General features: G+C 35.6%; 1 protein-coding gene across 3 annotated transcripts in view; it reads left to right on the forward strand.

The window, feature by feature from the left end:
* The first annotated feature begins 8,438 nt into the window (after positions 1–8,438).
* The window catches only part of LOC134753142 (lysosomal alpha-mannosidase-like), a 50,480-nt gene continuing 32,096 nt past the window's right edge, over positions 8,439–26,822 (forward strand). For 2 of the 3 annotated variants that reach the window (XM_063688930.1, XM_063688929.1), the window contains exons 1-5: positions 8,439–8,577; positions 18,860–18,967; positions 22,032–22,134; positions 24,800–24,881; positions 25,535–25,720. In XM_063688930.1, the coding sequence (XP_063545000.1) occupies positions 18,863–18,967; positions 22,032–22,134; positions 24,800–24,881; positions 25,535–25,720 (476 nt within the window). In that variant the 5' untranslated portion in view covers positions 8,439–8,577; positions 18,860–18,862. The remainder of the gene's footprint in view (positions 8,578–18,859; positions 18,968–22,031; positions 22,135–24,799; positions 24,882–25,534; positions 25,721–26,822) is intronic. The other variant, XM_063688931.1, reaches the window with a different exon arrangement.

The following is a 26,822-nucleotide window of genomic DNA, read 5'->3' on the forward strand; positions in this document are numbered from 1 at the left end:
GAAAACGATTTTTAATGTTTTAATCGCAATATAAAATACTAGAGAGGTACACATATAACACACTCCGATAATTTTTCAACTTATATTGTTTTTTTTTTAACGTTAATTATTATTATGTATGATAACATTTCACATACACACTATTATACAAAATGGTATTTATTATTTGTAATAAAAAAAACTTAACAAAAACAACGCAATTGGTGATTAAAAAAGTTTTCGTAACTGTAGGATTTGGGCATAGCTTCTTAGTATACTATTATTAAACTAATATAAAAATTAATCACTAATATAAGTTTTGGTATTATACCATATAATAAGTAACTTTGGCATAATTATAGTTATTCGTATTAAATATAAGAGCATTAACGGGCAATTTTAAATTAGTCAGAATTAATGTAAGATTCTCAAAATTGTTCACAATGGTCATGGTCACATACTGAGACTAAAATAAACCAACTACTTCTAAGGATGCTAAAAAACTCTGTGATTTTTAATGTTGATATCCAAATTGTTGTTATAATAGTTTTTAAAAATACTAAAAGAAAAAGGTCGTATACTATTGGAGATATCTCTGTTCCTAATCGATTTCGAATTTTTTATGTTTTAGAAAATGTAAACAGAATATTGCACTTGAAAAAAAAATCTGCATAAAGAAAGAATACGTAAATTTTGTATTATTGCCTCTTTGACAAGCTTTAATCGTTTAGTTTAGGTACTGGTTTCAGTTGCAGCCTAGGTAATACTTTCGATTTAAAACAAACCATTTAAATAGGCTTATATATCTCCCATATTATCCGACCTAAAACGGCACCGTAGAAAGATCCAACTTAACTTTGACTATTTAAGCTAATTTCCATTTTGACTTTACTAATCTTTTTTTCTTTAAAGGTTGGGTTTTTCAACGGTGTCGTCTGGCCGATTCGGTACAATATCTGTGATCTCCAAAGTCGTGTTCATATCATGTAACGGTCGTTTCAAGCATTGCATAATCTGACTTTTATGTACTAGGTACTTGTATCCTTCTTTTTAGGTGTAAGAGTTAAACAGCTTACACAAACTAATTCAAAGTTTGGAGTTTCATCCTTTCCTCGATTATCCCCTCGTGCGGCAAGATGCCTCGAATAATGGACGCTCTCCGACAACCGCGAATGCGGCGGCCGCCATTTTTATTAATATTGAAAACCAACTTGCCGCCTCGAGGCTCGCGATAATTTATTTGTGTACCTGTATAAAATATTGCTTTGCCGCTCGAAGTTATATAAAAATCTTACTTTTCGTTGTTAGCTTCTCACGAAATGGTGCTTATGTAGCAAGGAAACGTACCTAATCAATCTAATCATGCTAGTCTAAAAAGTAATAAAATTGAGCCCCTACATATTATATGAGAAAATAACGATGTCTATAGGTCGTGATGCTGTACACAACAATATATAGGTCTTAGTTTAATTAGAGCACTATTTGGACTGCTATTATTGAGTTAGGTACTTACTAAATACATTAGCACCATTTTGTTAGAAGTTACAAAACTACGAAACGTAAGATTATTTTATAAATGAGTAAAGGATGAAAAACATTTGTTGCTTTGATACAAAACGTTGATGAGATATGCATGTTTTTCAAGTTTCTAATTTATATAGTTTCATCTTAAGGTCTATCATTACTTTCTGTTCACACTTTTCTATACATAGTTTTGTTTAGTTTGTGTCAATGCTAGCAACGGCCGACTGTTGGTTATTTTTTGACTGTTATCATTTTCGTGGGACACCGGTTTTCGACTGATTAAACGTGTGAGGTTTGGAATTTGGCGTTTTATTACACACTTCTCTTACTTAAGATAACTTCTCGGACTTTTCTGGCTCGTTTAACACACTGACAATGATAATTTACCGTACATTGCTGGTCCATTCCATCAAGCAAACACAGACGCTAGGCTAGAGATACCGTACCGTCATTACTTACCGATACAGAAATGTATGAGAAAATGTAATTTTCAGGTGAAATAGGCGCCTGTTCCATTAGTTGGACATATAAATTAGGATTATTATATAGCTAAGCTTGGAGTTCTATTTTGGAACACTTTATTATTCAAACTTCCTTTCGCCATGCTTACATTACCATATAAACGCAGCGAACAACACGCGAACGCGAAGCGGTGCAGCGCGGGGCAAATCAATCCTTTGACACCTATAGAAGTGTCCTACGTGGGTAACGTGGGCGATCTCGTTGCGAACGCGAACGCCGTGGTCCCGCCGCGCCGATTGCGCCGCTTTGCTTCGCGGTCGCGAGTTGTTCGCTCACGTAAAGCTGGCCATACACACTAGGGTAAATATGCCTGCGCAGTTTTGCCAACTGCACAGGTAAAACGTAGCGTGTGTGGCATTCGACTGCGCAGTTTTCTAACCAGCTTTACCTGTGCAGTTGAGCTGTACAGTCGAAGGCAAAAATATCTATTTAGACAAATGGCTCAAAAATATGTGAACACGACTTTATTGTCTAAGATGTAAGAGCGTACACATATTTTTGAAACTTTGGGATTGTATGTATATTTTTGCCCTTGACTGTACAGGTAAAACTGCGCAGGCGTACCCTAGTGTGTATGGCCAGCTTTAAGACGCAGCGTAAAGTGTGTCACGTTCGCCTGCACATTTCATTGAAATCCCTAGTTTCCTGTGCATTTTGTAAAGAATTACAGAACAGACCTTACTTTTTCGAAAATTATTGGTAGGATACGGACAGGTAAATAATACAGACAATTGTTCATAGACATTTATTTACCAACATTCAACATTTTCAAAAATACAACAAGTACAATTTTGACACTTCAATGTTAACATTAAAAACATTTGATACACAGTTACAAATTGTATTTGTTCAGGAACTCTACAGAGTAAATGGACAACAATATAGTGTGATGATTTGAATACTACGGACATAGAAAACTTATATAGATTAATGCAAATGGTTAGTATACATATACACACACACAGCCAAACGTAATACCCTTCTTTCATAAAACCCTGACAGTCCAATTACTCAATTTAATATCACATTCATTAATTTTTAATTATGCACACAATGACAATATATTATCTGCTTCATAAAATACAAATAATCGATTGAGTGCCTAGACAAATATAATACAATACTGTTTAATGTTCCGACATTTAATAATAATATTTATTTTATCCACATTTAGTGTCCCCAACAGGGACCGGACAACCCTTTCCGCGATACAACCCTTTCAATGGGCGACACTTAAACACGGCTAACACATTGAAAGACTTTCCCTTTTGAGCTGCAAGCCCATTCATACCCTTACCTTTGACTAACCCTTACCGAAAAGCTAACCAAAAAGAGGGCTAGCTCTTAATAAGGGTTACCCTTATCTTTAAGCGCTTTTTATAAAGGTTTCCCTTTGCGTGAAAGAGACAGGATTAGTATATATCTACGGTAGTGTATGAAAAGGAAAGAAAATACTTGCCTATCAAAGAACGCCGCCGTCGCCGCCGACGATCGCTCGGATTCGAAGTAATGTGTGCTTTATGAACAAGGTAGACGACTTAAATTAGCACGCTTATATGCTAAAAGGGAAGCCCTTTATAAGGCTAACCCTTATAAGCAATATGCAAGGTGTTGGTGAGCGGATGATAAGGGTTTTGTAAGGGTATTTGGGCTACCGATTACTCAAATGTGGTAGCTTTATATAAGGGTTTTTAAAACCAAAACAAAGGGTTTCGTCTGGCAAAGGGTATGGTGAGTTAAGCCTTATGCAATACCCTTATAAAACCCCGATAAGGGATAGCGGGCCGGTCCCTGGTCCCCAATAAATTACATACTTAATTAAGTATTACAACCTAACAACAATTAGTTTATTAACAACAATTAAAAAAGACAAAATATAGGGGTCTCGGCCCCGAATACGATTTCGTACCTTTTGGGGTCGAGACCCTTGGCCCGTGGGGTCCGAATGCGTCTTCATTATTTAAGCAATTGGCTAAAAAAATAATAGACGTCACCGGTGATCGTAGAGCTGGCAGCTTCCTTGCACAAAGAGTAAGCATTGCGATACAGCGAGGAAATGCTGCCAGCATCTACGGCACCATGCCGCGTGCCGCAGGGGAATATAGTTTTTAGTTATTTATTTTAAGATTAGTTTTTTAAGTTTTATAAGTTAGTTGTTTATTAATTATATATACTTATTAGTTTATTTACGATACAAGTGCTATAAATAGGCAATTCTCACGTGTATCGTACAACGTTTTACAGTACATATGGCCCTTTAAATTTCCGACGTAGTTACATAATGTGCTTATTATAGCACCAGTGTCGTACTGTTGCACCAGATGGACTGTAAAATTAATGATGAGCACATTACTACTAGTATTGACCAAAATTTTCACAAAACACAATACTTAAAACACAAGTAAATAATATACACAAGACTGGCGAGTCTTTTAAACAAAATTGCAGATAGAATTTTGATTTGTATCGTGTAAGGCGTTTTCATCTCTCTTCCGTAACTCCATAAATTCAACTTTATAGAGGTTGACTGTTTTTATTATTAACTTGTGTAGGTATGTACTCGATGTGTATACCTACAATCAGTGTTGGCCGAACGTTCATTGCAATTAATCATTAACCAGTACAAATTGAACCGTAAACTGTAACCGTTAGGGTTTACGGTTCAATTTGTACTGGTTAATGGTTAATTGCAATGAACGTTCGGCCAACACTGCCTACAATAAACACAACAGAGGAAATTAACTCAAATTATGGCCTATTATTACAATATATTTGTAAGTAAATGTTTTTTTTTTGTTACTTACTGCAAATATTAAAGTACAGTTTAAAGTTATAATTATGTTATTCATTACGTGTATTAGAGCCAAAAATTGTATTATATATGTTATATGTAACTATTTCAATAGTAATAGTAAATGATTAATTTGACTATTATTGTAATTATACAGATTATTATATGTAGAAATATGTTACTAAGTATATTTAGCAAAATTCTGAACAATTAACACCTATGTAAGATATTTTTGAACATTTTTGTATATTTTTACTACAGTATAGGTTTCATGTATGTATAATACTGTAAAGTCAAACGGCAATTTTTTAAATCTTAATATGTTGCAAAATATCACACAAATTCAAATTGTTTTTTAATACAGCCATACTGAGGAACGTACATATATTCTCATTTCTCAATTTGCAAATCACATGAAATAATGGAAAGAGGCTTTTAAATCACAAAATTGAATTCTAATATGATTACAATTTAATTTCAATATCAGTGTCCCAATCGCACACATACACACAAGAATATTTTAATTTATTTATTATAATAGTTTTAGTAACTTGAAAATTAATTGGCTTAAGGATTTATCCTTATCAATAAGATTGAACATCCATTCCACGTAGCAAAGTGACGTCAGCGACGTCATAATGACTTCATAACGACGTCATTTATACGTCACAATGGCGTATAAATGTTACCTGGTATTAGTTGACCCCATAATAACCATCATTGGCACCCATACTACAACTTCTGCCTTAAAATAAGGGTAACAATGCAATATATATTTATTTTATATTTTAATATATAAAGCAACTGTTTATCCTATATTTTTATAAACCACAGATACTAAAATAAATAAATAATATATATTATGGGACAATCTCATTACATAAAATTGACCTAGCCCCACAGTAAGCTTAATAAGGCTAATAAAAAAAGGTTTAATTACTGGATTACCACCACCTAAAGTAATTTAGAAATTATTAATTAAACTTTTTTATTTGCGTTCCTCTAAATTTGTCGATGAGTATACATAGGAAATATTCATAACTCACGAACAGGAACAGGAACGGCCTGGGACCTCCTGCATTGTAGGTAACTACCAACTAGGCTAGGAGGCTGTGAAATAACAGTTTGAATGGCCAATTTACTAGCTAATCACTTTTGTACTTAAATGACATATTATCAGTTGTCTAAACAAATTGGGTTGTTCAAAGTGTTACTTTAGTATCTGGGTTATAAAAACAAGGTTTATTTATTATTACATATTTAAAATTACAAAACATACAAAACTCCAGTTCATAATAGTTGCCAAAATTGTCTTTTTGAGCAAATCAATTTAAATTCACGTATAAAATCAGTTTCATCACTTTCGGTCCATCATTCCTAATTTAGGGAAAAAATAGGTAAATTATCAAAAGCTACTATGTCAGTTGCAATTTTGGTCAGTGGCAGAGAATGCCTTAAGGTCTTAAGATTTTTCCATCCCATCATTTGAGCTTTTTCTAATGTGCAATAAAATTAATACAACTGTTATTTTAATTACCTATAGTTGATAATAGTTGTACATGTTAAGATAAACCTAATTGCAACTGTAGTTTAAATTTAAATGTTCTTGCCTTTATTTACGATAGAAGAGATTATTTTGATAAAAAAGTTCTTATGGGGCATCTTCCCACCAAAATTAAATATTCTCTCAGCTCTGCAAATCTTAGCAAAAAATCGGCTTTTAGTAGATATTCTTTACACAGAAAATTTCGAAAATTCGCCAAATATTGTGACACAACCTTTTGCTTCCCGTTTATCCTTGAAAGCCTTAAAACTCGGTCCAGTGCTTCATGCGGCGAGCATTCCACACCCACTCCCTGTATCAGGTTGGATTCGGAGGGATGGCCGCTTCATTCAGAGCTGCCATAGCATCCCTGAGCACTGCCATGCATGGCCGCTTCAACGGCGATCGGTGCATTTCAATCAGACGCTCCATCATCCTGATATCAAAGCTGGACTGTCCGTGGCTGATTGAGTGGAGGTGCGCAAGCAATAGTCTCCCGTAATTCCAATCCGATAAGCACTGTGTCGAATGCTGAATAAGACTGTTATAGATGTAGTGCTGGAGTCTATCCGTTTTTTCCGCTCCTTTATATGCAGACGTTATTGAAATGAGGTTATGAATAAATTCTTCAGTTGACAGCTCGAGCTCCATAACAGTTGACATAAACTCATATTTACCTGCCTCGTCCAACGTTAAGACGAAGTCATTTATCATAGTATTTGATATTTCGAGGTCTTGCAATAATATGAGCAGTAAAGAGCGGAATGATAATGGATAAGCCTTATTGGCTTTAACCATGATATCGAGAGAGAACCAAGATTGTGCCCGCTTTAGATAAATAGGGAAGAAGTTGCAGAAAAAACTGTCAAGTTCAAGCATTTTTAAATTCTTCGCTTCAAACATGTGTTTGCAAATTCTCTCGACAGCATCACCTGATAGACGTTCGGCGAGAATTTTGAATAGCATGTTGTTTTTCGTGCCCTCTTCAAGCATGTAGTCGAAACGCGCCACTGGTGCGACCTCAACAGACTCACAGAAAGCTTCTGTAGGGTTTATTACCTGCTTTGTATTCTCGGCCTCCGCCTCGGCAGCTTCCCTCTTGTCGCGGTTGTTGGCTGAAGTCACCAGCAGACTGTACAAGCTCACGCCGAAGTCGGTCTTGCATTCTTTTTTAAACTCCGCCAGCCACTTGTTTCGTTTCTCACGTTCTTCCGGTGTCAGTCGCGTTTTTAAGTTTTTTACGACGGTTTGTGTGGCCGGACAGAATCTCCAGCCGCCCGACATTTTGCCGGTCTGTTTATTTTTAGATTGATTATCGATTTTATTCAAAGGTCAAGCAAAACAACAACATTGGATTGCGATCAATACAACATTCATATTCATTCAACCTGCAGAAAATAGAAGTATGGTATAAATTTACAAAATACACATTACACATACACGCTTATATATAATACAAAATGTACCTTATCTAATACTCGAATACGTTTCGATTTTGATTAATGTTACTCGTTTCTACTTGAATGTAACCCACTGACAGTTGACTGACAGGTCTTGAAATGTTGCCGCAGCAAAAAAGGCAAGTTCTTGGATTATACATTTTCCGGTGTTTTTTTTTATTATATCCTTAAAACGTATTGTTTAAGGATTCATTATTTTTATTAAGGTATTAATAAGAAATAATTTATTATAAAAACTATATTTACATCTTTTCGTCGTTTTTGCCACCCATCTATAGGTAATAAGAACCAAAAGAACATATAGTGAAAATTTAGATGCCACAAACACGAGCGCTTTTTCAACCGGCGTTAAAAAAGTACTTAAATCCGCCCGCACTCTAAATTCGATTTAACAACCAACGCTTAAAGTCGAAAATCCAACAACGCTTGATAAAAACCGCCACCGCTATCGTGTGAATAAATACACATGTATCCAAATGGATACATGTGTATTCATTCAAACGCTTTTCTAACGCGCGTCAAAAAAGCGCTCGTGCTTATGAGGCCTAAGTTCCCTTCGTAGCTCGCAGTAGTGGTTATATACTCTTTGGTAGTTCGTTTCGTTTATAGTTTCGTTTCATCTTCATCAGTTTCCTCAGTCATTATTTGTCAGCATTTGAGGGTGTATGCCATTTTGTTATTCGTTTCGCGTATTTACTTACGTACAAAAATAATTAAGTCGTTGTTTCCTTGTCTGATGCTGGAGTTTTACTGGTGAGGTAAGTGTTAGTTGTATATTACAAAATTTACAAATAAACCGTAGGGAAGAGTAGGTACCTACCGGGTAAGAAAGGGTAATTTTCCAATTTGTAGCTGTTGGCTACTCACAGAATGATATAACATGGTTCGAAATTGCATATACCTACATATATAAAAAAACCGGACAATTGCGAGTTGGACTCGCCCACCGAGGTTTCCGTACTTTTTAGGGTTCCGTACCCAAAGGGTAAAAACGGGACCCTATTACTAAGACTCCGCTGTCTGTCCGTCCGTCTGTCCGTCTGTCACTAGGCTGTATCTCATGAACAGTTGTAATTTTCACATATGATGTATTTCTGTTGCCGCTATAACAACAAATACTAAAAACAGAATAAAATAAATATTTAAGTGGGGCTCCCATACAACAAACGTTATTTCCATGCCGTTTTTTGCGTAATGGTACTGTACCCTTCGTGCGCGAGTCCGACTCGCACTTGGCCGGTTTTTAGCATTTGTTGTTATAGCGGCAACAAAAATACATCATCTGTGAAAATTTCAACTCTCTAACTCTCGGTTCATAAGATCCGGCTGCACATTGCAGACTTTTCTTGGTCTAACTCTAACTTCGCCTACTGTATATAGGTATTCTAATCGACAGACAAGTCTCTATTATTCAAATACGTTCATTATATTGTCTTCGGTTACCGCGATAGTTACTCATGAAATAAAACTATGAAAACGGATTATATCGCGTATATTGAATTTATAACACATCCCGAGTATCCCGACTATCGAACCCTTTACAGCGTTCGTGGTCAACGGGTGACTGAGGAAAAATTACAAAGTGCAAAAATACCCACATACTAAAATAATGAACAATCATAGACTATAAACTTTAAGGCTGGTTGTACATGCAAAATCGGTTCATACAGAACCGGAGATTAGTTATACAGAATTAAGTTCCAACTCGATAGTCAGAGGTACCTAAATAAATAGATAAGTAATCCTACCTCATTGATCTAATGACCTGCTTACTTACCTATTTATTTAGGTATCTCTGATAATAAAGTTCATCAACCTTATCATAACGGTTATTGATAATACAAAGATGACACACGCGTACGTTTTTTTTTATATATTTTTTTTTTTATCAAACAAGTTAAATAGTATGACAGTAAAATACCAAACCACTGCTAACTTACAGAGAAAATACAAAAAGAAAAAGAAACAATATACAAATAATCACAAATTACAATACTAACATTTAAAAATAAATAATTAACACATTTTAAACAGTTGATATCGTATATTAAACTTGTTTTGAGTCAAAAAAATGAGAAAATTATCGATAATATCTCAGACCTATCACTTAGGTGTGCTTAGGTCCTTTATTATATATTAGGTACAGTCGAAGGTCGAAGGCAAAAATATTGATCCAGACAAATGGCTCAAAGTGTCTAAGGTGTAAGAGCGTACACATATTTTTGAAACATTGGGAACGTATATATTTATGCACTTGACTGTACCTATTAAATCTTAGTGCATTTAATTAGGTTTATTCATTGTGAACTGTGTTGGTGGAAAAAATACATACACTCTTAGTTGTCCATCGGTTGACCTTATCCCTTTGTACAGGCGCCATCAGATATATCGGAGCGTCCAAGGTGCTCACAAATATCAGAACACGCCTCTATTGTCAACGCGTTAGAGTCCGTGTTCAGATATTTTGATCACCTCGGCCGCTCCGATATATCTGATGGCAACTGTAATAAGGTTTACGAACTGTCAGTTAAAAGTGTAGCCGAGGGCTACCGCGAAAACCGAAATTCGCAAATTGCGGGGATCTTTCTCTTTTACTCCAATGAAGGCGTAATTAGAGTGACAGAGAAAAATTCCCGCAATTTGCGAACTTCGATTTTCGCGGTTATAGCCCAGGTCAGTGCAATAAAAAAGCGCCACAAATTCTACGCACATGTACTCGTAGTCTCGTACCTATAACGGCGATCAGGATGCTCGTCCCGTCCCGGGGCTAGTTTTTGCGCTTTGATTCTGTGTAGTCCTAGTTCTGTTAGCCTGGTATTGTGAACCGGATTATGTTCCACAGTTTGTAATGTTGAGTCGAACTGTAGTATCGGATCTTTTCATATCTAATGCTTTGAAAAAGGTCATTATTGTTCTAAATTGAAATTTGGTTTTAAACACAGATTTAATGTAATACGCTGGTATATTAAACACAGATTTAATATATACGCTGGTATATTTATTTCTGTGGTTTTAAATGAATTTATTATACAATTTCCATTTTGATACTTAACTCCCCATTACATAAATAACAATACTTTTAACTACATAGTTAATTGAAAGTACCCTCAAGAAATGCTATAAAAATTATACTTAGTCATGTTTAAAAAAAGTCATGTATTTTACTTTCCTCGTATTCGAAATGAAAAGTAGAGTGTTTAAGTAGTGTGTTCTCGGGTGAAAGGCATCATTTCATCCCTTGGTTAAAAGTTGCAGAATATTTTATAAATTCACTAATTTTCTGTTTAACTTTCATGAGGAAGTTCTCATTTAAGTTTCCACTCCGAAAGTGGAGATTATGGATTAAGTATTACGGCTGTTTCATTTATGTATACCATTTACGTCACTCATTGGCGTTTCAATAAATCGAAACTAACTGTAAGATTTATTGGCAATAAACGTGACTCGCCCATTGAGGGTTTCGTACTTTTTAGTATTTGTTGTTATAGCGGCAACAGAAATACATCATCTGTGAAAATTTCAACTGTAGCTATCACGGTGCATGAGATACAGCCTGGTGACAGACAGACGGACAGCGGAGTTTTAGTAATAGGGTCCCATTTTTACCCTTTGGGTACGGAACCCTAAAAAAATACCGAGAATATTTCATGGGAACTTAGCATTTTTTTTAACGATGTTGTGATCGACTGATATTTATAATTTTATTTTTAAATTAAAATATGAATCAAACATTTCAAAGCTCGAATATTTTAACCAGTACCTTGTGACTAGGTACGCGAAAAATATTAAAGAATAAAAAGTACTAGGTGTTTGAACCTAAATTTAAATAAATTGCTAATGTGTATACGCTTTGATAAATTTATCGTATCATAACGATTGCATTAATTAGTTGCTTACGTAAATGAATCGTTATTCATATTACTAATAGGTATATCGACTTAACTAACAAACTAACTATACATATGTAGGCATACCTGCTTAAGACCGCAGCATTCTCCATACAAACGTAGTTCCGCTCTCATTTTAAAACGACAAGCTAGATTGCTCTGAAACTTTGTACTTACAATAGGATAAGGTATATCCATGCCTGGAATTAGTTTATGTAATATTGTCTTCGGTTACCGCGATAGTTACTCATGAAATAAAACTATGAAAACGGATTATATCGCGTATATTGAATTTATAATACATCCCGACGTTTTGTAATTTTTCCTCAGTCACCCGTTGACCACGAACGCTGTAAAGAGTTCGAAACGTCGGGATGTATTATAAATTCAATATACGCGATATAATCCGTTTTCATAGTTTTAGTTTATGTAACTTCAGATACCTATCATCATCATCATTGGCCACGATATCTATAGCAGATGATTGTTGAAGCGTCGGGTATAATCAGGTGTTACGGGAAGGTTGATAGCAACGTCTACGATGACATGAAGAGTCCAATACCAGAGCGGCATCTTATGCCAATCACAAACGGTCTAGCAGCGCGGAGTCTTTTCTGCCTAAGGTTCTCTAACCAGTCTTCGTCATGTGTCTACACCCGCTTTGAGATCTCGATGCCACTCTCGTCTCATTTCAGCCTCAGACTCCCAATTGTGAGGTTGAATATCGAAGAAAATCAGGTCCCTCTTGCAGCAGTTCTTCAATCTAAGCTTAGGGCATCCAACCGAAATTGTGAAGCGATTTACGCACTCGCCGCGGATATTATTTATCGCAAAAACAATGCAAATACATTCATTCCTGGCCAACGGCTTCGGAGAGACTGAGGTGTGTGGGGCTTGGGCTTCCAATTTAAACTGTTGTTTTTTCGTTCCGATATTGGGAAATTAGATTTTTTGAAAGTGAGACAAACACGGAAACAGATGCCTCAACTCACTTCCAAGGCCCTAGATCACGCGGCCGCGGTAGGCCTAAGAAGCGCTGGCTGGACATCGTGATAGCGGATATGCAAGAGAACAATCTCACACCTGGGGATGCTGAAGACCAGAAGTGGAGAAAATTGAGTAGGAAAGCGGACCCTGACGCTAGGCCGGGAAAACGCTAGGTCGAAGAGAGGCACCTATCCAACTGGGGCATCTTAGGCATCTATCTATCATATCTGGGTTTTACCCTAGATAGAACTAGGTCGTCTCCAAATTTGCACACGACACTTATTAGTGTCGACAGTAGCCCACTATAAAAAGACGGGCCCTGAAACCAAGAATTCATATTAGCTTTGTACTTGATCGAGTCCGGTACCTTCTGGTAGGTACATCTCACAAATACTCAATATAAGTGTTTCTTTATTAAAACTGTTCCTGATATATCTACCTGACTTTACTTCAAGAAGCCCCTTTCTGAAGAATATAGCAGTCGTAAGTATTTTAATTTTTTTAAGCTTATCGCGATGAGTACAGCTCACAGAGCCACTAGTTATATTCATGAAAACGTATGAATATTCACATAACACAGGTATATATGTCTGGTAAAGCCTGATCAGTAATATATGATCATATTGATCATTGTGAAGAGGGCGCTGTATATGTTATGCTAGTATGAAATAATTCGTTCCAGGGCGCCATTCATTTATAACGTAAGACGATTTAGGGGGAGGGGGTTGAACATATCTTATTTTTTCCTACAGGTATATATGTCTGGTAAAGCCTGATCAGTAATATATGATCATATTGATCATTGTGAAGAGGGCGCTGTATATGTTATGCTAGTATGGAATAATTCGTTCCAGGGCGCCATTCATTTATAACGTAAGACGATTTAGGGGGGAGGGGGTTGAGCATATCTTATTTTTTCTTACAAGAACGAGGGAGGGGGCGATTTTTTTTTAAACTTCTATACAATACAATACAATACAATCATTTATTAATAAAATTGAAATTTGACACTTCATAGTAATTTACAATGCTATTCTAAATTACATTATTATTCACATACATTAAATTATTAAAATTACAATGCATTATTATAAATTCGGTACACAATTGTTAACCAAATGTTTATTATATATAATATTATAATGTTTTAAATATGCAGGACTCATGTGACATTCTATTCCTATCAGAAGAATTCGTTTAACGAGTAAAAGGCAGCAGAGACTAGGTATTTTTTAAGTTTGAGTACGAAAGAATTGTAGCTATTCGCAGTTTTTATGTCTTCAGTGTTTTTATGACGTTTAAAATAATACTTCCACACTGTGCTATCAAACACGGTGCAGGGTTAGTTTAAACAGGCTTAGGCAGAATGTTTATTTGTACCTTTGGTTTGGTAGGTACAAATAAACATTCCAACAATGATTTTTTTGAAAAATAAATAAATATTATAGCACATTCTTACACAGATTGACTAAGTCTCACGGTAAGCCCAAGGAGGCTTGTGTTATGGGTACTCAGACAACGATATATATAACATATAAATATGTATTTATTTAAATAATCATAATCATAAAAATTGTAAAAACAAAGAAAATAAAGCTAGTAGAAGTTTTTATTAAAACTGCTTAATTTCTTTGTATCTTAGTAAGGCCCAATGTCCATTATATTGTACATTCAGTTTCAAGCTAAGTAAGAACCTTACGTAAACCAAATAAAGTTGCATTTATTTTGTTTCATTGCTTTTAATTTGTATGAAATCTGTTTTCCGCTCCTAATTTTTACAATAATCAAAAAAAAAAAATCGAAAAAAGTCAAATGTATATTAGCTATGGTCAGTGCCGGCCCGAGTCCTTGATCAGGGTAGAGCGAAATCGGGTTTTGGCGCACTTCGTTGAAGCTTTTTACCCAAAAGCAAAACGAACCGTATTTTGGGCCCGCGTCACATTCGCGTCTTTTAAAACTTATTTTTTTTTCTGATTTGCCATTTTGGCGCCCCCCTTGCCAACTGGCGCCTAGAGCGGCCGCTCCACTCGCTCTACTCTAGATCCGGCCCTGGCTATGGTTAATATACATCAAATTTTGTAATAATATTTCCATAATGTCAATATCCAGAGGGAAAAATGGGGACTACGTTTGTATAGAGAAACGGCCGTCCTCTTTCCTCTTAATGTAAAACAATAAGACTGTGAAAGGTACCTTTTGAACGCGAACTGTAAAAATATGGGGCATTTTCTATGAAAAGGGACCTTATTGTCGATTGCGCTTACGCCGCACAGCGTGTCGCGGCATTGTATTTATATCGGAGCATCGTTAATAATGGCGTAAGCGCCATCGACAATAAGGTCCCTTTTTATAGAAAATACCACATATTACATCTATTTGGAACAGTACCCAGGTAGCAAAATGACGTCAGCGACGTCATAATGACGGCATTATTACGTCATAATGACGTCGCTGACGTCATAATTACGTATAAATGCTACTGGGGTAAATTTGCCTCGCCTATACAAGTTATACAACAAGCATGCTACTAATGTCCCCTCATTAGATGTGCTTCACGACAGCAAAGAGGATATATAGGGTAGAGGAGTACTGTCATAGTAAATTTTGTAGACTCAGTTAATTCACTGCCATCTATCGACACACGATTAAAACTAAAAATTAAGATTTTAAGACATCTTATGGTATTTATGGTCATAGTCATAGTCACGCACATACAATCACTCAAAACAAACACGTACACATGTTATGCAAGCCATATCTAGTTTGTATAGAATGCTTTTTTACTCCCTTCTTTTTTTTTGTGTTTCCACTTAGTTATTGCATGTTAACTGTACTTTTGTGGACATCTGTTATTCGCTATGTTTTCTGTTCACTATGATTTGTATTAATTTTTGCATTGCTGTTGATGCCCCAAATAAATAAAATAAAATAAAATAAAATAAATAGTCATTTATTTTATAAAACCGGTTTACATGTCAAAAATAATGATAAAGATTGCCATCAGATTACAATATTGTAAAATGAATAAGTTAAAATTAAAATAAGATCGCATATTATAAAAATCAAATATCTGTAAAATTTGCAATTATACAACCATAATCAGTCACTTCAAAATTAATCCAAATAATTATAACACATAATCCAAATAATTATATATGTATTTATGGGAACACCCAATAATTCCGAAATATGTTTTTCTGAATTTCAAAGCGTGGTGGCGCCATCTGTTCAAGAATCAAATTTTCTTGATTTCCGAGGCACGTTTTTTGCTTAGACTGTGTATCCATCTTATACGGACTTACGGAGTTATATAAATCTTTGACGACAGTGATTTAAAAACAAAATTATTATCTGTTGAGAACCGCAGCTGGCTCAGCTAATTTGCATTAATTACGTACGTTGTGTGGAATATTAACTAGGTGTTTTGTAAATTAGTGATTATACTTATTCAAAATTATGCTAATTTATAAGTCTTTACTAAGTCCTTTTCTGAGTGTTAACATGATGTTTAAAATAAATAACAAATATGCCCTTTTAGTATGTTAATTCTTAGTAAGTAGGTAAATTGAATCTTCCGTTGCTGAGCCTAATAAACAGATAAACACACAGACATTTATAATAAATTGCCCGATAATTTTAAGATATTAGACATCAAACAATTTAAAAGTTTAGCTCAGGATTGGCTTATAAACAAATGTTTTTATAGTTTAAGAGAATACATGGACATTGAACCCACATAATTATTATATTTTTTTTATTATTTAGCGGTATTCTTAATATTAATTTATTTTGACATTTTATAATTAGTTTTTATTAATAGAGTAATAAGTATATACAAGCGTGTACATCTGTAAAGGTAGTGTTCAGTGAAACTATGTTGTAACATAGAGTAACTTATACTAGAGCGGTACTAGCATAGTAAATTTTGTACCCCCAGTAAATTCACTGCCATCTGTCGACACACTTTAAAACTAAAAATGAAGATTTATAAAAATACGATAAAATGTATTTAAATATGGATAAATGATTTTTTTTATTTGCATTAATTATTTTTATGATTTTGACCCATGTTCTTTCACTGATATGCGTTAATTTTGTTAAATAACAAACGAAACCGTCAACGCCATCTATACGACTGTAGGCCAAAACTAGTAGTGCCCTCTGAACGAGAATCAAATTTTCTTGATTTTCGAGGCACGTTTTTTCCTTAGACTGTATCCATCTATTACGGAGTTATATCTATCTTTGGTTGTAACATGCAATATTGTACCTGCTATTGTAACCTGAATTACCATACGCAATAAATAAATACAAAATACAAATACAAACAGTATCGTTTAATTCCATACTACAAATCATTATATAAGAAAATCCCTTTACAGTAGGTACATATTAATATTTAAAGGGCCTTAATATAAGTACCTAGTACCTAATGTAATAGTACATTACGATACAAGTGCGATTAGGTAATTCGCAACTCGGGTTTGTTTTAAAACACCCCTCGGTCGTGTTTTAATTTATTGCCACTCGTTTCGAATTTCCTATTTTACGCACTCATATCGTAAATAATATACGGATTAAAATTTCGTAATGTCGAGAAATGAAGTACCTACGTAAAACTGCTTAAGTAGATATCAGTTTGTTTATATATTGTTTACATCATCCGATAGATATGTTTAGATTGATGGATTGATTGATTAAACTGAAAACATATTGCTTAAATGTGTCAACAGTAAACGAGTGGTTTTGCAACACGAGTAGATAGCGCTTATAATCCACTACGTATTAATTAATACTTTACTACACCTTATAAAGCAAAGTCCCCCGCCGCGTCTGTCTGTTTGTGTGTATGTTAACAGATAGCGTAATACATTTTTTACAGATAAACCCTGAGTTGCACATATAAGAGAGAAATATTCATGCGTGTTAAATAGGAGCTTGCCTCAGCATAATGTTGCAGTGTATTTACTACAACGCTGGTTTTCAGGCAGACCCTTGATACATTATCCCTTACTCGCTGTTAGTCAAAAACTAAATGGCTTAGAATTATGTTAATATATAATGTATGAGTGTAAACTATATGTTTTAGAATTTGGACAGAACAATTGCTAGTATGGTGTGTAAGCTGAATTTAATAGTTATATATTGAAGTGAAGGAAGTATATGAACTTATGATAGATAGATATGAGTGTAAATATACTTAACATAGTAAAAATAAATAAAAATATAAGGTGCATAAATATAATCATTTTGAATATGACAGCGTGGCTCTAGTACCAGAAGGTAGCGAGTTTTGTATTGCTATAAGATGTTGTTTAAACCGCAATTTAAAACTTACTGTATTTAAGTTTTTGAGGGGTGGAGGTACATTATTCCAGCATTTCGTTGCTGTATATTTGAAGCTACCTCGAAATGCAGCAGTACGGTGACGTAGTAATACCAATTCGTTACAAACCGATCTGATGCCGAATTTTGCCATATTCTTTTAGTTTTTATCGCCATCTTTTTAGTTTTGATTTTATATACATAATAAAATGTAACTGTAATCTTTTATTTATTTATTTCTAATTTGTTTGTTTTATTGCCATTGTTTATTATTCATTTTTTTATGTTGTGTACTTTCCGTGCTTCACTCGTTTATGGTCCCGACGGAAGACCAGCGTTGGCCCATCCAGGCTAACACCATGTTGAGTCGGGACCATTTCGTGGCTAATATATTTTGTGTCATGTAATGTAATGTGTAAGTTTGCTTTTCGTGCCTCTTGTTAACCTGTATAGTGTGCCACGAATAAACTATTTCTATATTAATATTGTTGAGGGCGAGCCACCGTCTGCTGGAAATAAAATTGCACACCGTTTTATTAGGCCGGCGTCCGGTTTTTTATCCCATAGTTCAGTACTTAGTCCTTCGCTTTCACCCATAAGCCTAGTTTATTTTAGATTCCATCAACTCTCAATACATAGTCCATACACCCTGGCGGGTGCTGCCTCTGCGTGCGTCCAGTGACACGGGCAAGGGCAGCATCCGCTCGGTGTACCCCTTAAAGTGTCAAAATGTCCTCTACGTGTTGGTTTCGGCTCCGCGCACGCCTCCCAAAAGTCCGGAACACCATTAATTGTACCGTGATGGGAAAAACATACAATTTTAATAATATTTATATTTCAGGAAATGCAGCGTTGGTTGCTGTTGCTAGGCGTAGTCGGGCTGGTGACTACGGTGCCTACGTCCTTCGACCAGATCACTCCGAGAGATGGTGAAAGCTGCGGCTACGATGTGAGTACTTCTAAACTAGTAGTTCGCCCCGAACTGAGACCTCGCGGCTCAACAAAAAGATAGATCAATTGAATGCATGAGATGAGTCGGCAATGGATCGAAAACCGCGTGCGATTTATTGCAACTTGCAAGGTCTGTGAAGCCCTTGACTGATAGATTTAAGTCACGATTCTCCTATATAATTATTATACTACGTTTTGGTCACGATAGCGATTGAAATAAACTGTATCTGTGGTAAGCCATAATTTTTATTGTCAAATGTAAAATATTTATATTATGTTTATTTTATTTCATATTTACTATCTTGCTAATTATTTTAAAATCGTAAATTTAAAAATAACACATATTATAAATGTATATACACCGAGCACTTTCATTTTATACCTCCTCGACCATACTTTCTTGCAAATATGATGACCAGAATAGCAAGAGCCCTCACAAATAGCTTTTTGCCCTTCTAGGCTCTTCTAGCTTCATAACCCCTTGATCGAGCCTGCTCATAATTTAATGACTAAAATATAATGCCCTTAACTACACGTTTACCCAATTTCATTTAAGTTAGAACAAATTTACTAAAGTTATTGTCCATCGAACTATCCTCTGATAGTTCAGCTTAAAAACATCGAAATGCCGGGACGTGCCCCTAGCCAGCTGTGAGTTCCAAGTTGAATGTAAGAACTTCACTTCGCTTCGCTCGCTCGTTTGATAAATGACGGGCGTAGCCGTAGTCGATTGAGTAAGTGGCTACGCCTTATGCTGGTGCTTGGCGTAGTCGGGTTGAACCGAACCTTATGAAATAACCTTACAAAAACTAATCTAACAACACTGACGGACGCAGCGCCACCGACGGACGGGCGCATCGTAAAATAATTATTTTACGATGCGCCCAGTATGAGGCTAGGAATATCGACGAATGCATTGCTCCTGATATTGATCTGCCGCCTCTTTTTTATGGCAGTACGTGATTCGTGATATGCCTGGGTTAATCTTAGTCAGACCATGAAATACCGGCGTTTCATGATATGACTTGGAATATCTCGATAAGCCCGATTTGCGAGCCGCCGACATATATAAACTGTTTTCACACATGGCAAAGAGAATTGAGTAGGTATAGAGGCTTATTGTCATAGTAAATTTTGTAGTCACAGTAAATTTACTGCCATCTTTCGACACAGGATTCAAACTTTTTGAACGCCATTTGAATTTAATCCTTGTTCTTTCACTGATATGTGTTAAAATTAAAATTGTAAAATATCAAACGGTGTCGCCATCTACACGAGTATAGACCAAAGACATGCCAAAGGTATGGCGCTATCTTTTCGAGCATAATTTTATCTTGATTTTCGGAGGTACGTTTTTTTCTTAGTCTTTATTTATCTTATGCACTTCATCTTTGCATATGGTAACCTTATTTCTGCTTTATTTCTAGTTTTTAGGGTTCCGTACCTACCTCAAAAGGAAAAACCGGAACCCTTATAGGATCACTCGTGCGTATGTCTGTCTGTCTGTCCGTCTGTCACAGCCTATTTTCTCCGAAACTACTGGACCAATTAAGTTGAAATTTTGGTATACATAAAATGTAATGTAAACATATGAATTTTAAACATGGGGGCCACTTTTAGGGAGTAAATGAGAAAATTAAAAATTAAAGCTTTTCAAACTGTATCGTGTTACATCAAATGAAAGAGCTCATTTTGAGAATCACAACTATATATTTTTTGTAATGTTAAAAAAAAAGTTTAGAAGTTATTTAAGAAAATAACCAAAAAATGACCATCCCCCCCTTTATAGTTCTTTACCTATAGATGACAGGAAAGCTTATTAGAAATGTGCAGTCAAGCGTGAGTCAGACTTAATTACAAATTTTTTGATTTAACCCCTACGAGATTTTTGAAGACGTTTTACTTAAAAAAATACATTGTAAAAATTGTGTAATGTACGGAACCCTTGGAACGCGAGTCTGACTCTCACTTGGCCGTTTTTTTTTAAATTTGTTGTATTGTAAAATTAGAAAGCTGTCACAGTAAAGATAACCACGAATATGTCTATATACGCGGACAGATAACAGTGTCAAAGGTCACTTATCTTTCTGATAAAGACCGTCAACATTGCAGAGACTGGAGTGCGTTGCCTTTATGCTTTACTAATTACTAATTTGGGTAGCTTATTTTTTATCCAATCTGCTTTTTATCGATTCCCCATACAAACTTCCACCCCACCTTTTCACCCCCTTGATGACTTCTGGTATAAAAACTACCCTATGTCCTTCTTCGGGACTCAATCTCTATACCAAATTTCAACTAAATCGGTTCAGCGGTTTTAGCGTGAAGAGATAACAGACAGACACACTTACGTATGGATAGTACCTATATAAATGGCTGGGTTTTGACGGGTTAATGCATGTACCTAAGTCTGATTACTACTAGTAGTAAAAAACTTAATTGTACCAAAAAACAACGAACGGAACAAAAAAACCGAGGGTTCCGTAGTTGTTGTTATAGCGGCAACAGAAATACATCATCTGTGAAAATTTCAACTGCCTAGCGTCACGGTTCAAGAGATACAGCCTGGCGGCAGACAGACGGACAGACAGACAGCGGAGTCTTAGTAATAGGGTCCCGTTTTTACCCTTTGGGTACGGAACCCTAAAAATCACACGCCATTGGTACAAAGGCGGACTTATCCCGTCAAGGGATCGCTGGAAGAGATCCCTTCTTCTTCTCAGTCGGATACTCTTATCAGAGCAGTCGTGGTCATTAAGGTGGTTGTACGGCTTTCTTCGTTGTTTCCCGCCATTCTCTAGATCCCTTAACGGACCTTTATTTACTAACTTAATAAACTGGAGAAATATTACTGAGAAACCGAGATAGATTATAATTTTATTTATTTATTTATTATTTGTAATGCAGGCAGGCAGTTTAAACAACTGATAATGCCTGTATCCAGAGTCATAAACCGAGTTCTCAGTGTTGAGTAGAATTTGCTTTGTGCTTATCTAATTTATCCTTAAACTCATTGACACTGAATGAAAATATCGGTATTCGATCCTATGTTTTTGTTTCAGAGCTGTACCGACGCAGAGCCAGGAGTCCTCAACGTGCATTTAGTATCGCACACGCATGATGACGTCGGCTGGCTAAAGACTCTCGACCAGTACTACTATGGAAGTGAGTTATGTCAATCAAATACACGTTTTATTCCCTAATTATGCACTTAAAATATTTAAAGGAAGATACAAAGGGTTGGAGATGGATTAACTTATTAATTTAACGACAACTACAAAAATAGTACATTTCGATGCTAGTGCGGAAAGTATGTCATTACTTCACGAGTACCGAGATCGGGACGAGTGAATAATGACATTTCCGCACGTGTATCGAACGACGTTTTTTAATACAGTTGCGAAAATAGTTATTTGTTATACAAGGGTGCAAAGTTGTATTTTACCCGCGAGTGTTTTAACACACGAGAAGTAAAATACATTTGCACCCGTGTGTAACACAAAACTTTTCCCCTCACTATAGCGAGGAAAGTGCAACATCCATAGGCGTTAGATCATCTTCATCAACTGGAATCACTAATTTTTTTACGATATTATAACAAAAAACTGGAAATTCTGTACTTTTACGTGAGAAGTTTTTAAGTAAAATTTTTGTTGACAATGTTGACATTTCTGACGTATGAAATGTCAATGATGCGTTTTGAAATTGCATCGACTTAACTTGTGCGTTCAGAATTATATTTAACAGAATTATTAAAAAACAAACGTTTATTATGGATTTTTAAGGTTTATGACTTAAAATCATTTAATAAAGCTAAATCTGGTATTTTTTATTAGACTCTCTAACCATTTATTTAATAATAATTAATATCGAACGAACCATTATTATGAGCGTTTTACGCTTTGTTATCTGTCAAGCTACTTAAACACGCTCTATCCAAGGTCAAATTACTTTCCCCACTAGTGGATAAAATGCGTTTTCCCCCGCTTGTTTTAAAGGATAAAAGACGGCTTTCCGAGCTAGTGAGGGGAAAAATAATAAAAACAACAAGTAAGGAATATAAACTTTGGAAAACGCCTCTAAGTAGGTAGTAAAAGTAAGAAAAAACGCCTCTTCTTTGACAGGCGTTTCGGCAGCTATTCCGTTCCATTCAGACAACTTATTAAGAATGGTTTTTCAATATTCAATATAAAAAAATAAACGTGTTATAATGATGATGAGGTAAGTAATTAAATTATAAAATATGTATATTTTTCGTATTCTTACATTAACAGTAGGTTTTTATGTTGATTACGACGTTTAAAGGAAACTAATATTAACACTCATCAATAAGTAGTCATGAATTGGAACAAGTATAAATTTAAAAAAATTGGAAAAGTAAAAAGCACTAGTTCGCGAAAACCAACTTTCCCCACGCTAAACAGCTACGTAAAGTAGCACTTTTTGAGCAACTGTATTAAAAAAATAGTTTTTAGGCTTTCGTACTCAAAGGGTAAAAACGGGACCCTATTACTAAGACTCCGCTGTCTGTCTGTCTGTCGGTCTGTCACCAGGCTACATCTCATGAACCGTGATAGTTAGACAGTTGAAATTTTCACAAATGATGTATTTCTATTGCCGGTATAACGACAAATACTGAAAACAGAATAAAATAAATATTTAAGTGGGGCTCCCATACAAACGTGATTTTTTGCCGTTTTTTGCGTAATGGTACGGAACCCTTCGTGCGCGAGTCCGTTTCGCACTTGGCCGCTTTTATTGTTTTTACATTAACGGAAGATATATTCTACAATTATATATGGGAAATGGATTTAATGAATTTGCATCGATAGAAAAAAATCGCAAAGTTAGCTATAATTTCGCATTTTTTTCCCTAAAACTTAATCCGTTTCATTACTATTTATATTATAAAAGTGTAAAGTCTACATTACTAAGCTGATTCATCTGAATTAAATATAGCCCGAGTAACTGAGGCTGCATTATTAGCCGGTCCACACAGAGCGAACATACGCGCAAGGGAATTTCCTCGCGCTGTGCTCGCGATATGCGCTCGCTCTGTGGACCCGACTTTTAAAATGGAGGGTGTTTTATATGGTAAACATTCATAAGTAGGTGGGTACCTACTTTTATTCCAACAGAGTTAAAATATGACCTACCTACCTAAGTATACCTATTCATTCTAACAAACCAAATTCAATGAGGTTGCGTTGTACTACCTAATAGTTATTTAGTGAATACTTCTTATGGCCATCTCCAGTCTCCATTAGATTTACTCAAATAACTCAAGGTTATATTGTCTTCGGTTACCGCGATAGTTACTCATGAAATAAAACTATGAAAACGGATTATATCGCGTATTTTGAATTTATAATACATCCCGACGTTTCGAACCCTTTACAGCGTTCGTGGTCAACGGGTGACTGAGGAAAAATTACAAAGTGCAAAAATAAAAATACCCACATACTAAAAATAATGAACCATCATAGACTATAAACTTTAAAACGTCAAACGTTTGAAACGTCGGGATGTATTATAAATTCAATATACGCGATATAATCCGTTTTCATAGTTTTAGTAGTAGTAGTAGTAAATCACTTTATTGTACAAAACAAAAATTGATAACATGAAATTCATATAAATTTAGGTACAAAGGCTTTAGGTAGTTTTATTTCATAACTCAAGGTTATTATAATATTGCATAGCCAACGATTTTTCATAAGTATATCAAATATCTGTAGCAAATTACACACTACACTAATCAAGAACTTATCGCAGATTTTGTTGTTTTATTGCAGATTATTTTTTTATATTTTACACCAATTCGTTTCAGGTCGAAACACCATTCAGAAGGCCTGCGTCGAGTGTATCCTGAATTCAGTCGTGAAAGAACTATGGTTGGACCCCAAAAGAAAGTGAGTTATGTAAACATTCCATAAAATTTTTGTATAAAAAAATGAAAAAATTCCCAATCCCCGGCAAGACAACTTGCGACCTCTAGGATCACCGGTCCAATCGCTACTACCAAAGAGAATGTAGTATAGAGGCGTATTGTCAAAGTAAATTTTGTAGTCACAGTAAATTTACTGCCATCTTTCGACACAGGATTAAAACTTTTAGAACTCCATTTGACTTTGATTCTTGTTCTTTTACTGATATGTGTTAAAATTTGGTAAATATCAAACGGTGTCGCCATCTATACGAATATAGGCCAAAGGCATGGCGCCACCTTTTGGAGTATAATTTTTTCTTGATTTTCGGAGGGACGTTTTTGTCTCAGGCTTTATTTATCTTTGTATTTTATTCTATAATGTTATTTATGTATTTTATGAATAGACAATATGTTAGTTTACTTTTTAAATATTATTGTACGTCCCGTAAGTTTGTCTATCTGACCTAACTAGTTTTCCACTCATCTACTCGAAGGTTAGCTGGAAGTAATCCCTTATAGGGATAAGTTCGCCTTTGTACTTCTCTTACTGTAATTTATTTTTATAAACCTATGTTGTGAATAAAGTGATTACTAATACTACTACTGCAAGTTAATTAAAACCGATTTTATTTCCAGATTCATCTACGTAGAAACAGCGTTCTTCTGGAAGTGGTGGGTGGCCCAGCCTGCGTCCGTGAAGTCCCAGGTTCACACCCTGGTGAGGCAGGGGCGGCTGCAGTTCGTGGGAGGGGCTTGGAGTATGAACGATGAAGCAGCCAGTCACTATCAGAGCACTGTTGACCAGTTCACTTGGGGACTACAGTGAGTATAGTGCCTGCGCCATACTTTGCTACTCTTACTCATTTTAGTCGTTTTTTTTTTTCTATGGCTCCATCGATACTGTCGATGATTTCGCCAACGTCAAAGTGGGATCCACGTGGGATCGAATTAATATTTCAGCCAGTGTACGGTAAATAATCAAATAATGGGCCTCTAGGGCTCTAGCCAGACACGGTTAGAGGTAGAAATACCAAATGCTCTTAGAGCACGACGTTGTTCGGTTGTTATTATTTGTAGTTGACTCGTAAAACCGATAGCTGGATTTTACGAGAAGCACGTGGACTACCGGCCGTTGACTCCAAAATGGTGGTTAAACACGCTTTGAGATTAATTCTCCATTCACTGCACACTACTACATTAGATTACTGTATAATAAAGCTATCGATATTACACTTTAAACAATATTAATGAGCAAAAAACAAAGTAATTAATCACGAGGCTACTATCAAGATGGCGTTCGAACCAGAAGTCCTATTTATACGTCATAACACCTGCACTGCGTGTGCTGTCAAAATCTCTGCATTTTTCTTGGTTTGACTCTAAACTGTTACGATTGGGCTTGTATAGTGAAACACACCCAACTTGACAGTAGAAAAAGGCGCGATATTCAAATTTCGTCGTTACTTTTGCTAGTCCAGTTTGACAGCTGAAAGACGGTGCTTTATGGCGTCATTATAGCTTGTGGTAATTGCGAAAGCGCCATTTACATCAGCGGACACGCCTTGTATGTGAGATATATAGGAGCCAGGAATATTGGGATAACTAATTAAAAAGGCAAATGCACGTCTGTTCGTATTCAAAGATATATTCGAAGACAAGTTACAACTACCACCAAATTATGACATTGAACTATGAAAAATCTTAACCTACCCGCGAGTTCACTGACCGAGCGATCAGCTGTAATACGTGTCTATGTATGTACCTGCGTAACTATACATGTACATATATCACAGTATGGCTTATGGTAACTGAAGCGTCATACGTCAGTAGTCAAATATTCTAGAAGTGGTGGGTGGCTTGTCCTAAGTCCGTGAAGTTCCGGGTTTACCCCTGGTGAGGCAGCGCCATCTGAAGCGCCATCTAC

Source organism: Cydia strobilella, chromosome 26 (assembly GCF_947568885.1).
Source record: "Cydia strobilella chromosome 26, ilCydStro3.1, whole genome shotgun sequence".
NCBI classification, from domain to species: domain Eukaryota; kingdom Metazoa; phylum Arthropoda; class Insecta; order Lepidoptera; family Tortricidae; genus Cydia; species Cydia strobilella.